The sequence below is a fragment of the Rhodamnia argentea genome, chromosome 1, assembly GCF_020921035.1.
Source record: "Rhodamnia argentea isolate NSW1041297 chromosome 1, ASM2092103v1, whole genome shotgun sequence".
NCBI lineage: Eukaryota > Viridiplantae > Streptophyta > Magnoliopsida > Myrtales > Myrtaceae > Rhodamnia > Rhodamnia argentea.
Window position 1 is genome coordinate 4851194 of NC_063150.1, and position 12901 is coordinate 4864094.

At 41.3% G+C, this 12901-nt stretch overlaps 2 protein-coding genes and 1 pseudogene across 2 annotated transcripts; 1 reads left to right on the forward strand and 2 right to left on the reverse strand.

The window, feature by feature from the left end:
• Positions 1-348: 348 nt before the first annotated feature.
• On the forward strand, positions 349-3951 carry LOC115757238 (protein FAR-RED IMPAIRED RESPONSE 1-like). The gene is made up of 3 exons (XM_030697384.2): positions 349-547; positions 2368-2783; positions 3643-3951. The coding sequence occupies exons 1-3, from the start codon at positions 364-366 to the stop codon at positions 3844-3846; spliced, it is 804 nt and encodes a 267-aa protein (XP_030553244.2). The 5' UTR covers positions 349-363; the 3' UTR covers positions 3847-3951.
• Positions 3952-4698: 747 nt separating this feature from the next.
• On the reverse strand, positions 4699-5523 carry LOC115757239 (calmodulin-like protein 3). The gene has a single exon (XM_030697385.2). It carries the CDS (start codon positions 5231-5233, stop codon positions 4775-4777), a length of 459 nt encoding a protein of 152 aa, XP_030553245.1. The 5' UTR covers positions 5234-5523; the 3' UTR covers positions 4699-4774.
• Positions 5524-9314: 3791 nt separating this feature from the next.
• LOC115731063 lies at positions 9315-12242 on the reverse strand (annotated as a pseudogene).
• Between the last annotated feature and the right edge of the window lie 659 nt (positions 12243-12901).

The window sequence follows — 12901 nt, forward strand, 5'->3', positions numbered from 1 at the left end:
TGAATAATGGTAAATAAAACGAAGCGGCACAATGATATTGAATAATTATTAGTTACTTAAGTCTATGCCATATTGCGCTTCAAATTCGCTAGCTTAAATCATGACCACGACATTACTCTCCGAGGTGTAAAATGTTAACTCATCGAGCCATTGTCCCGTAGATTGAGACGCGCACCGTAAGCCGGTCTTTAACAAAAATTTGTATGATCTATAGACCATGTACATCAGGTCCATCTTGACCATGGAAACGGAGGTCTGATTTGACACGAGACTCGGCCAGATTTGATTGATCAAATGGGCACCAAGTTATACGGCCCGATCCAAGTAAGACCCGGTCCATCACCACTTTACCATGTCGTGGCCATGTCAACGGGACGACCTTCGGCTCCCTTTTACGGTTTCACCCACGGAAGCAATTCTCCTTCAGACGAAACGGTGAAGGCAATTTGTCAAGAAAGGTTTTTTCGGTTCTCAGACAATTTCTTGGGCTCCGTCTCCCACGGCAAAGATCGGTTTTTCGGTGGGTGCTTAAAAGGCTTGATTCCAAGTAAGTGTCCGTGTCTGATCACCTTTTCTTGATTTTTCCTCTAGAGATCCGAAATCTTGTAGTAGAATTGGTTAGATTCAGCTCGTGCAATGATCGTTTTGGTGGGAAAGAGGGAATTTTGTTAGCTGGGTTACTCGAAAGCTCTTGACGATGGGAGATTTCTGGGTTTTTGGTACTCCATGGTGCAGTTGGAGTGGCTGTCTTGTTCCTATTTTCGCCATTTCTTGTCAGACCTCGAAATTTTTATGACGAGAGTAGTGCATTTCTTGTAGCCTGATTTAGGAACTTTGTGGCTTTTGCCCTTAGCTGAAAAGGGATCAGTTTGGGACTACATTGGAGTTTGTTTTTCTAAGTGATCCGTCGAGTTGGAAAAAAAAAAAGGGACGGTGTGTTGTGATGCCAAGTGATTAGCAATCATCTGCATTGCTCGATCCTTTGTCGTTGCGCATACTTTCTAAGTAATAACCAACTTTTGAGTCCATTGCCTGAAGTCGCCCAAAGGATTCATCTTTTGAGTGCTCTCTAGTAGGTGGAATGGGTTGGACTATGGAAACATTGTTCTGCAGAATCAAGGTGTCACCACAAATGAGAGTTCTGTTGCAAAGTTGTTTTTAAGTTTCGGTTGCTTGAGCCATAGATACTCCATTAATGGGAAGTTTGTAGTAACTACTTTTTGGTGGCAAAGATAAATCATTCTTGATGCTCACCATTGCAATTGTCGTGATTGCCAGAGTTTCTTAAGGTGTTACTGTTGCATTTGCATCGAGATCAACATCTGTAAGGTCTCTTCTTTCTTGGTGGGCCATCGAGATTTTTGTGTCTGACTGGTGGTGTATAGGAATAATGCAACTGAATATCCAAGGTCATGATCAGATTCTGTGGGTTGATTTTGGTGCCCGTATCTTGGATTAATATGGTGTAGCTGATGGCCTTTGTTGTTGGCCACAGCTCTGCAATTAAAATCCCTTGGGATGAATTATTGACCATTTTGGCTATCAAAAAATGGAATATCTCTTGATAGACACTTTAACTCAGTTTCATAGGTCTTGCTCTGTATTTATGTCTATAGACCTCGTATGTGTTTGGATTGTCAATTTTCAGTAAAATGAGGTGGCGATTTTGAAGGTTCCAGCCAAAGGTATCTTAGGGCTTATGACAACATGAATGACCCATCTCTATTAAAAGAATAAAGCAGGGGGAAGAAAAACAAAGACCTATCTTACATATGGTCTAAAAGTTTAAATATGTGCTGACAGGACTCAATGCTCTCTGAAAGCATGAATCGACTCATCCTCATAAATTGAAAAACCAGAAGTAGTGCATACTTTTGACAATACATGGTGCAACCAGCAAGTTTTTGGTTGATTTGTTCCTGTTAGCCCCTTCACATCTTCATGTCTTGGGTGCACTTTCATGTTGTCTGCTAACTCCTTTTCATGGGTCCTTTTTGCGGATTTTGAGGCTTAGTTTCAGGCATCAGTGGTCCTCTGTCAAAAATGGCTAGTTGTAATGAGTTTTGTGAAGATAACATACTTGGGTTGACACCTGTAAGTTCTAAATACATGTTGACCTGAGACTTGAAAATGGTCCTCAGCCAATGGAAGTGGATTTTTCTGGTGAAGAGTGTACAGGACAGTATCTCTGGTTTAGTATGTATCCTTGGACGCCCTCCGTTATTCATGGAATTTTCTCCTCCTATAATCTAGTTGAGTCCATTTTTTGTATGATTTTCATAATCTAATGAAGATAAGTACAATGCCACATCACTGAAAGACTCTTTTGATATTTGAGTTAACACAATAAATAATCAATTGTGACAGTGGATTTAGAAGAAGAAGCCATTGAGAACCCTGTTAAAGGGGAGAATGATGACCAAGAAGAAAATGCAATTTCAGAGCCATATGTGGGGATGGAATTCGATTCTGAAGAAGCTGCCCGGAAATTCTATGTTGACTATGCAAGACGGGTCGGATTTGTAGTTCGTATAATGCAGCGTCGGCGGTCAGGAATTGATGGCAGAACACTTGCCCGTCGGCTTGGGTGTAATAAGCAGGGTTTCTCACCAAATCAGAAAGGTTCTCAAGGGCTAGACAAGAAGCCACGGCCGAGTGCACGAGAAGGTTGCAAGGCCACAATTCTAGTGAAGATGGAAAAGTCTGGAAAATGGGTGGTAACAAGATTTGTAAAGGATCATAATCATCCTTTGGTTGTAACTGCGAATGGATTCAGTTCAATGGTGAGTTTGCCATTTAGTCTTCTTGCTTGTTGCTGTTGGAGTAGTGGCCTTTGCGTTTGTAATATATCTGCTTGTCACAAAATGCCTGAAAGTTCATTGATTTTCTGTGAGAAGAGTAGTCTGTTGGCCTGTAGATCTTTTTTAACATGAAACACTTCAAATCATTCAAAGTGTGCAAATATTGGTTTGTAAATTTGCATATTTTAAAATTACAAAAATAAATGCAAATTTAAGAAAAAAGTAAAGCATGATTTAAATTACCACGAAAAAATGCACGTCTTTTTCACCAAAAGCCGATGACTCATGACGTCAAGATCATCTTAAACTCCTTGGTATTGCTTCATAGCTGTTCAAATAGCATTTCTCTGGTCGAACAGCATTTCATGCTTTGTCTTTTTGCTTCTTCATGTCATTCAGTTTTGGAAACAAGATTTGTGGTGGTTTCAGATTTATCTGTTCATAGTTTTGAGTAGTTGAGCTGTCGTGAGTAATTTCCTATGATAGCGAATCATAGTTATGACTTTGTGCTTGTCTCAACAACTGCAAGAGATTCTTTCTGCAGAGAACCTTTTAGCTTTTCAAATAATGCATAGAGTCAGGGGCAGCAAAATTGGAAACAGATACTCTAAATATGCTTTCTACTAGAAAATGATGCTTTATTAAATGGATATACGTGCTTCATATTCCAATTTATCTTGGATTGGTCAGTAATTTGTCCAAAACTAATGCATGTATCTTAGAGCTATCTGCCAAATGCAAGTAAAGATGAAAGGAAGTTATGCTTGATGGAGCTCCAGATCGTCCTACGGATGCTAATCTACCGATTTTCTTTTTATCCTTTGTGCCCCTATTATTGCAGGGTGACAAGGAGAAGAAGATAGAAGAACTTACTTTGGAATTGGAACGTCAGGAGCAACTATGCGTGGCTTACCGAGAACAGTTGCTTAGTTTTATGAATAATGTAGACCAGCAAAATGAAGAACTATCTTCAAAAATTCAACCTATTGTTGAGAATCTTAGGAGAATTGAATCAGAAACGCAAAAGCATTCTATCTATAGATAATGTGTCATCCTTTCTGCATAGTGATGTACCATAAGTGCATGAAGTATGTGAATTATTCATGGTCGGCTCAATTGAAGCTTCTTGTTTGCCGCAAGATTCGGTGTATATTGATCCCTAGTTCTAACATGTTTAGTTTAGCATATTGGGGAGAGGAAGAATGGGAGTTCTGCTTGGAAGGTTTAGTTGGTGTGTGATGGTACTGCATAGAGCAGTGGAAAGAACATGGGACACAAGCATCACAAGGAAAGTTTGATTGGTCGTATAGTTTGGTGTCTGTCCATTACATATCCTTTCTGGAGTTAGGAAAGTAGCTTCAACACTGTCCAGACTTCTCTTTCCTGTTAAATAGATGTTTCATCTGAGGGTGTGTACTCATTCTGTATGGGATAGTCCTGATCCTTTTGAGAGAAAGAGTTATCTGAAGAACAGATGAAATTACAATCAGATGAGATGGAATCACTGAACTGCCTCATCTTCCTGAATCTCTTCCTTGTATCTACCTCCTTTGGTAAAAGCAGACGAAAGCGTCAGACAAGCAAGCCATTCCACCGGTTTCATTGGACCGCCTGAAATCGGATCGGAGCAGTCCGGTCCGGTTTTCAATCCCAGAAATTGGGAACTGGTCCTTCTAGTCTGGTTTCTGTACCCCTAATTTTCACAATTGATATTAAAAGCAAAACACAACATACGCGTGGAAATGACTAGAGATAAATGGTATGCAACCATGGAAAAGTCGTTGAAAATATGCAGCCATGGAAATGTCATCGAAAGGATGAAAATCTCATTTTCACGATGAACAACCTTAAAAAAAAAATCACCTTAAAAATGTGTTACACATATAGAGTGTTGAAATATGAAAAGCGACGTTTTCATTTCTTTCTACATGAAAACACAATATAGTCTCTAAGAAAACAATGCATCTTGAGTATCAACTTGACCCTAAAGCAGCAAAACCACCGCCCTTCATCATCTGCTTGAACTCCTTGAAGTTGACCATCCCATCTCCATCCACATCCACCTTGTTTATCATCTTCTTGCAATCCTCCAAGGTCCTCCCTTGCTTCAACCCCAACGACGCCAGGACCGACCGCAACTCCTCCACCGTGATGAACCCGTCCCCGTTCTGGTCGAACACGTTGAACGCCTCCTTCATGTCCTCGTCCTCGTCTCTCTCGTCCATGATCGTCTGGTACAGCGCGCCGAACTCATCAATGTCGACGTACCCGTCGCCATTCACGTCGATCTTCTCGATCATCTGGGCCAGATCCTTGTCCGAGATGTGGATGCCCAAGTTCTGCAACGAGTCACTCAGTTCCTTTCTCGTGATCCGTCCGTCCCCGTTCCTGTCGAACATCTGGAAAACCCGACGAAGCTCAGCCGGATCCATGAATAAACCCTTCCGAAAAGGCCCGAAACCGAAAAGACAAATCCCCGGAAGTGCCTTGATATGAGGGACTTATAACCAGCAAAAGAAAGTGGGATTGCCCAAAAGAAGAAGCGGGAGGACGTGCAGGCAACGTATCAAGGACGGTGCATGGAAAAGGAAAAATGACGGGAGAAAGAGGAGAGGTTGGCAAGGAGGATGAACTCTAACAAGATTTTGTGGTGAACGTCGTCACGAGAGTTGGCAAAAGCGAGTTGAGCATTATCTCATACCCGTCAAATTCGTTGCCTAAATATAACCAGTTGCTTTTTCTGGATTCCCTGTGTACATACCGCGTTTCTTTTTCGCTTCCGTTCATCAACTTGACTTTTGCTTCGTCGTTTGCTCTTTTTCGCTGTACGTTGTTAAAGACATTGGGCCAATGCAACCCGCTTTTGATTTCGGGAACGTGTATGGAACATGCCTGGTTACACACCATAGAGAACGGTCGATACTCAGAGAGGAGTCCAAGCGGGCCGTGGCCTGTATACACAGTTAAATCCAACTTTTATTAAGGGTGAGATAGGCGGTGAGCGCGTCTCGGGCCATGGAGCACCACCGATGAGGGTGGCGGTCGCCCTTATCGGACCCTTTAATGTCTTTAGCCAAACTCCATGCACTATTGATTACACATAATCCTTTTTCAACAGGATAGGTTAAGAAAACCTATCATTTTTCAGGCCTGAAATTGCGATGAGCTCGACTTTTCAATCACCGACATGGCGATCTCAATGAGTGCCGACCGTCCCAAGTGGAGCAGCCGGTCGGCGCTGGCATGAAAAATTATTTTATTTAAAAAATTATTGATTTTTTATTTTTTTATTTTTTTATTTTTACTTTTCTTTCTTTACTTTTTTTCCTTTTTTCTTTTTTTTTTTTCTGTTCAAGGGTCGCCACCGCTTCATCATCATCACCGTCATTCCGGCATTACCTCCACCTTTTGTAGTGCCCTTCTCTTTGTCATGCATTGAATATATTCATTCGGTTCTAATAGACTCATAGTGGTGTAGCGACTTAAGTGAAAAAAATTTATCTGTCAAGTTGCCTTTGCCGAGAGGTTATCAGGTGCAGTGTTTTGAATTTTCATTTGCAGCTTTTATGAAGTCGCAAAATCACGTCCGCGATATCTGTAGCACTGCTCTCGAACAATTCGGAGTTAGCTTCCACTGTAGATTCGAGGAATGCCAAGAAACTTGCTCTTCGTCGAGCTTTACGATAGAAATATGCTGAGGGGACGAAGAGTGAAAAGTGTCTTCTGAATCTGGATCTGCCTGGAAGCAACGTCTCCAAGTTACTGAAGTACCTGGAATAAGGTTGTTTCATCCTTTGTCTTGCCTTATATTTTCATCTTTCCATTGTTTCTTTCCTCGTTTAAAGTTCAAACACTATGCTTTGCCATCGTTTGGAACATATGTGATGCAAACCAATAGAGAGCAAACACCCAGGCATCAAACAAAAATCGAAATAAATCCTAGTACGATTTTGAAATGAATCCATTAGTCAAGGCCAACGCGGCCATGATAGGCTGGGAGAGGTAGCCTTGCCGATGGCCACGTTGGGCTCGCCGGCTGTGAAAAACAGAACCAGAGAAGAAGGAAATTTTTTTTTATAAAATATTAAAATATTATTAAAAGTTGACCACGTCAGTTCTTGCCACATCATGTCAACATCAATTGAGCCATATCGGCGATTTTTTGTCAAAATTGATTGGAATGACTGAATTGACACAAATACAAAAGGTTTATAACCGAATTATCAAACTTAAAAGATTTAGGACTAAATTGGTAAAAAATTGAAAAAGTTTTATAACTTTTTGGGAAAAATCCAAAAAAGGGCTTAAAGTCCTCTTGTTTTTTCAAATTAGGGCCCCAAGTGAACTCATTTGCAAATAAAAGTCCAAAGTGACATGGTCTGTTTCAATTAAGGGCCTAAAGTGGCCGTAGTATTTCAAAAAAGGGTCTGGCTTGAAGGGCACTTTCGTCATTTCACATTTTAAATTTTTTGTTCATTTTCCTCTTTTTTTCCTTTTTTTATTTATAATTTTTTTTAAAGGAAAAAAAAAAAAGCCACATAGGCGAGAGGGCTGCCCCTCACTGTGTGGCCCCGGCGCATTGCTTATGGGGGATTGGCGAGGGCGGCGAAGGCCGGCGTCACTAGCCAAAAGCGAGGGTCACCGAGAGAGGGTTGAGCCCCCTCCTAGATCTGTGTGGGATCGGCAGCCCCGCCGAGAAGAGCCGCGGGTCGTCGTTTGGCCCGGTTCAGGGGTCACCTAAGCAACGGTATGGCCTCGAGGTAGCAGTGGGTCGCAACTACAAAGGCCGAGGGTGGTGTCGAGTCTCGTAGAGAACGGCCGCGGGGTCCTCGGGTGGTGCGACGGCTCAAGGTCTTGGGTCGGGTGCGGATCTGAGCTTCTCGGGCTCGGATCTGGTGGCGAGGGGAAGGCAGGCCGGAGATTGAACGGATGGCTGGTGGCGCGAGGTGGAGTCGGTGGTTGAGTGGGTGGTTGGTGGCGGTGAGCAGAGAAGGAGATAGGGGTCGGACCTCACCGAGCCGGTGGGTTCGTGGGTCTCTCGACCTCGGGTGCAAGGGCTCGGAACGGTGGTAGCGGCGGCGAGAGGCTTAGACCGACCTGTCAAGCGGTGCGTATGTAGGTGGGTTGAGATGGACGGTTGGCTGGCATCTATAAATGGAGGGGTGGTCGTGAGCAACAGAAGGAAGGAGAAGGAGAAGACGAAATCCCTTCTGTTGAAACAATATTCACTTCAGATACCGACTCCAAAACGGAATCCAAATTTTAAATGGGAAAGGAAACAAAGTAATTGTTTGAATTATTTGTTTATTGGGTTAGGGTTATCTCCCGGAAATACAATTGCTAAAAATTAAACAAGTGAGGAATATTTCATTCAGCCAAAAGAGGAAACAAGATAACGTGATATCTTTTATCCGATTTTGGTGCGACATGTTGAAGGAATTCACAAGTAAACCAACATTCTTTTTAATGTTTGTTGTATATGTATGGAGAAATATGTTTTCTTGCCGTATCCAATTAGGAAGGGGATATTCACTTGATATGAATAAATTCGTCAATACCGTGGCTTTAGTACTTCACGAATATTCAGAGCTATAAAATATATTTCATTTTGAATATACCAAACGAACAAAAGCAAATCAGTTGCACCATTACATCACAGATCTAAAGATGACAAGAAAGTTGGATTGGGCCCATGAATAACTATTGCTATATGTGTGTGTACATATATATTCTTTTTCGCTTGTAGCCGGAAAATAAGTGCTTTAGGTTATTGCCATTGTGTCTGTTTAAACTTTGACCAGCAAGATTCTTTAATCCAGCAAAATGAACTCCAACTATATTTCGTATGTCTTGCAAGAAATGATTCGATTCATAATTTTACAAACGGTTTACCACTTTTTTCTCTATCTATAGATACGAGTTTTTTGAATTCGACATTTATATTCCTAAATCATTTATTCGGATCCTTTTTCTTTTGGCAATTTTTGTTGAACTGCTGCCGGTACTGGTATTCTATTGGATATGGTATTCGTGCTCTTTGACCGACCCACTAAAGGCACTGAATGACGTTGATTGTAACAATCCAATTAGTTCTCAAGGTAAAAAAAAAAAACGTTAAAGACATTTCTTCCTCTGAAACCCACACCTTTGATGACATTATTTGGCATATACTATCTTCAGAAATCAGAGCGTGCTTCATCGCTGAACATTCTGCAGGGCATCTCAAGTATCTATTTGGCAATGTTACTTTTGTCAGTGTGTTATCGATATCTTGCTTGATGGTGGTTTTATTTTTCAATCTTTGAACTTGTTATAGGTTTTGTATACAAACCTACTGAGGATATCTCTACCTCTTTTTGGCCTGATATACAACTTTCAGAACCCACATGTTTCAAATGGCAGCGAAAACAATCACAAAACATTTGAGCTGAAAAGAATCGTGGGACTAACAAATATCCACAGACCACATGATTAAATAAAGTTCACAAAACATTTGAGCTGGATAGTAGCAAATCATTCTGAAAGAGCTGCAGCACCTGAATATCTTGAACAACACATCAAGAATGAAGAGAACTAGAAAGAAATCTACTGCGACTTCTGAGGAGGATTACAGGAGAAGAGGTAAGTGCCGCACACAATCCCCTTCTAAGTAGATTAGTCGTCGAAGCAAGAGGAGGTCTTGAGGACAGTCGTATGGTGCTGAAAGCAGTGAGGACTTGCCTTCACGTAAGAAAAGAGAGGGGCCCAAGAGAGATGGTAAGCTCAGTCCAAGAATGAAGAGAACTAGAAAGAAATCTAAGAGAAGTGAGTGTAAGTTGGGCGAGCAGTGGTTCGTACTGCTCAACCTGTGCGGAAATGGAGTAGTGATAGAGGACAGAGTGAATGTCAAAGCTATAGGGCCAGTTCTGAGAGGAAAGATAAGGATAGGCGGGCAGCAGACAAGGGTAAAACTGAATTAAAAGGGCGTGGATATAGTCCGAGGAGTTATTCTCCCATTGCGATTAAGGTCTGTTATAATGGTTAACAATGAGGACAGAGAATTGCATGCGTATGGACATAAGGAAGAAATTTCTTACGACGTCCTTTGGACATGAATTCGTGCAGACGATTAGGCCATTTGTGCAAATCTGCATCTGCCCCATCACTACGATCCTTCACCACCACCACAATTCCTACTCAAATCCAACCGTCACCTCTTGGAGATGAACGTTATGGTGGTGATGGGAGCCAAAGTCTAAATCCAAATCCAATGTGAAACAGGCTTGCCCTCTAATCTCATAGCCCATTAGCTTAAAAATTCATCACCTAAATTTATCGTTCATAAGCAACACTGATGGCACCTCAAAAGAACTTTTCATTCAATCTTTCTACCAAAAATAGGCCCACAACTTTTTCTCTCTCCAAGATAGCCTCATAGCCAAGTCCAATAGCATGGGAGGCATGTGGTACATAATTGTTAAGCATTCTCGCTGTATCATGAATGTGAGGCTGGCCAAGTTTTAGTATTAACAATCTCACAGAAAACTAGGCAAAAAGAAAGCAGATGAAACTGGATCATGTGTAACAAGACCGATAGGTTGTCACCGGTAAGACATTAAGCTCCTGAAACCCAGCTTCAGAAAGGGCTTATACCACATAAAGTGACTGCCAAAGAGTGAAGCATAACTTGCTTTTTTATCTATTCTTCTAATAGGAAAAGACACAATTCAAAGAGCAGAGAAATCAACCTCTTGCTATGAAGCAGAGAATCAGTGTGTTTTCGTCTACACCCATGTGGTAATGAGAAGACACGGTTCAAACAGAAGAGAAGTTCATTTTTTTTCCGGAAAGTAAACTCAAGGGAACCAACAACATACCAATCTGGGCTGAGCGAACCAAACATTGGCGGATTTCAGGCCGTTGATCTAATTCCCACTTATCACAACTGAACTTAAGGAAATCCCAGAGCGCCAAACTTGACAGCAGTCCAATAAGAGCGTGGTACCTATAGCCCCCAAAATTAGATAGAAACAAGCAACACATCAGACGTCAGAACATCTTATTCAAGCCAAACCAAGGTCAAGAGAGAGACAAACAAGTTGATTCGTGAAAAAGACACTATAAGAGAGAGAAATAGTATGCTCCACTGGAATATGTGACTGAAAAATCTCGATCCAGTATGAAGCATTCAAACATATAGAAAGAGTTCAACAAGAAGAAAATTCCGTCTGTCGTCTGTACCAGAACCGAACTGAAATCACTGGACTGGACAATAAGATAGCTGAGGCTATTGTAGATGTTAAGAGCAAAAGTCATGCCATCAAATTGCTATCCCCACTTCAATATTAATCGAGTTGTTTTGCTCTTACTACAAATTTTTGGGGAACTAATTATCCTAATGAACCAGTGATTCGACACATGTCCACAGTAATCTTCCTCAGCTTCTTTTCTGACACGACAAGGTCAAGAGACAACACAAAAAGTTCATTTCTGCATAACAGACCCAACAAGATGAAGAAATAACGTGCTCCACTGAAGCATGTTACCCAGAAATACTGATCCAGAATGCAGCATTCAAGCATATAAAACGAGTTCAATCATCTTTCCATTAAAAAAAAAAAAAGAAACAAAGACTAATCTGTAATCTGTAAAGAGCCACAATGAAATGACCCAACAGGAGAGTATAGGTGGCTGAGGCTGTTCTATATGTCAAGAGTAACAGTCATAACATCAAACCGATATCTCCACTGCCATGAACTCAAGTCCTTTCGTCAGTAGTGTAAATTTTGTCTTTTTCTTTTATTAGCTATCCTTATGAATCGGTGATTTGCCATATTTCATCAGTAATTCTCCTAAAAAAATAGTTCTGACATGATAATTTTCCTAGTTTCTTTGTGACTCATACCGATACACAGAGAGGCTCAACAGTCAAACAGGCACAAACAATCACCGTGGACACTCATATCGCACGAGCATGCGATCAAGGCGAGAGATGCATTACAGAGCACGAGCGAAGAAGAGGATGAACAGAGTGGCATAGTTGCGAGCGAAACGCTTGACATTCTCGTGAATACTAAGCCGAGCCTGAGTGGGCGAGGACGGGAACGAGCACGAGTCGCAGGAACCGATGAAGCCGTGGGTCCAGGACGGCGTCTGGCCGGAGAAATCGTCAGTGGTGAGCTTCGACAGGGGGTTTGAGAGTCGCGAGAGACAGCAGAGTTCCCAAACTAGAGAAAACGGAGGCGAAGAACTCGGGGCCGTAACGGTCGGAGGCGGTGTCGTCGCCGGAGGAGGAGGATCGCTGTTCGAGGAGCACGAGGTAGCCGGAGTCACGGAGCCAGGACTCGAAGGCGGGCTCGGGCACGGTTAGAGATTAGGGATTCGATTTGAATGCCATCGTCGGAGAATTTTTTGGGTTAGTGGTGGTCAGTCGGGGTATTTGGCGGGAGAAACAGAATCGGATGGCTAACCCATAAACTAATCATAAATTAAAAGGAATCGATAGGTTATCAGTCCTCAATGTTTACTTTCGTTCAAGTAAGCATTTGTCTAATTCTTGCAATGCATGTTAATAGAAAATTTATTTTAATAAGCCTTTTTCCCTTTTAAAACCAAATAAAAAAAAAAAAAAAGGGTAAAAAACAAAAAAAAAAAAAAAAAAAAAAATTTTAAAAAAAAAAAAAAACAAAAAAAAAAAAAAAAAAAAAAAAAAAAAAAAAAAATCGGTTTATAAATTCGAATGAACCGAGCCTGCTCGAACAAATAAACCACTTTTGAAACAAAAAAGAGGCGCGTTAAATATAACAGAATGACAAGGGATTCGATTGACATGAGGTATAAAACTGAATACAAAATCCTAATAGTTGTATAGGTCACTTCAAAATTTTCATATTTTGCTTGGATCTCTAGCGCTGCAATTTCAAATTCAACAATTAATAGATGACAGTCTCTCGCTATTAAAAGAGTAATCAAACACATCGTCGAGATATCCCTTAGGCCCGTAATTCTAGAATTCAAACCAGTGCCCTCATAAATGTCCAAGGACCTTAAATCTGCATTCCCTATGTTTAAACCCCTGTCCCACTTTGTTTCTCCAATAATCCTTGCTTGTTGGCTACATG

Bases quoted from the DNA above. Each gene is read 5' to 3' on its own strand.
- LOC115757238 (XM_030697384.2), top strand. From the start codon at position 364: ATGTCAACGGGACGACCTTCGGCTCCCTTTTACGGTTTCACCCACGGA. The intron at 548-2,367 runs GTAAGTGTCCGT...CAATTGTGACAG, and splicing joins CTTAAAAGGCTTGATTCCAA to TGGATTTAGAAGAAGAAGCC. The intron at 2,784-3,642 runs GTGAGTTTGCCA...CTATTATTGCAG, and splicing joins CGAATGGATTCAGTTCAATG to GGTGACAAGGAGAAGAAGAT.
- LOC115757239 (XM_030697385.2), bottom strand. From the start codon at position 5,233: ATGGATCCGGCTGAGCTTCGTCGGGTTTTCCAGATGTTCGACAGGAAC.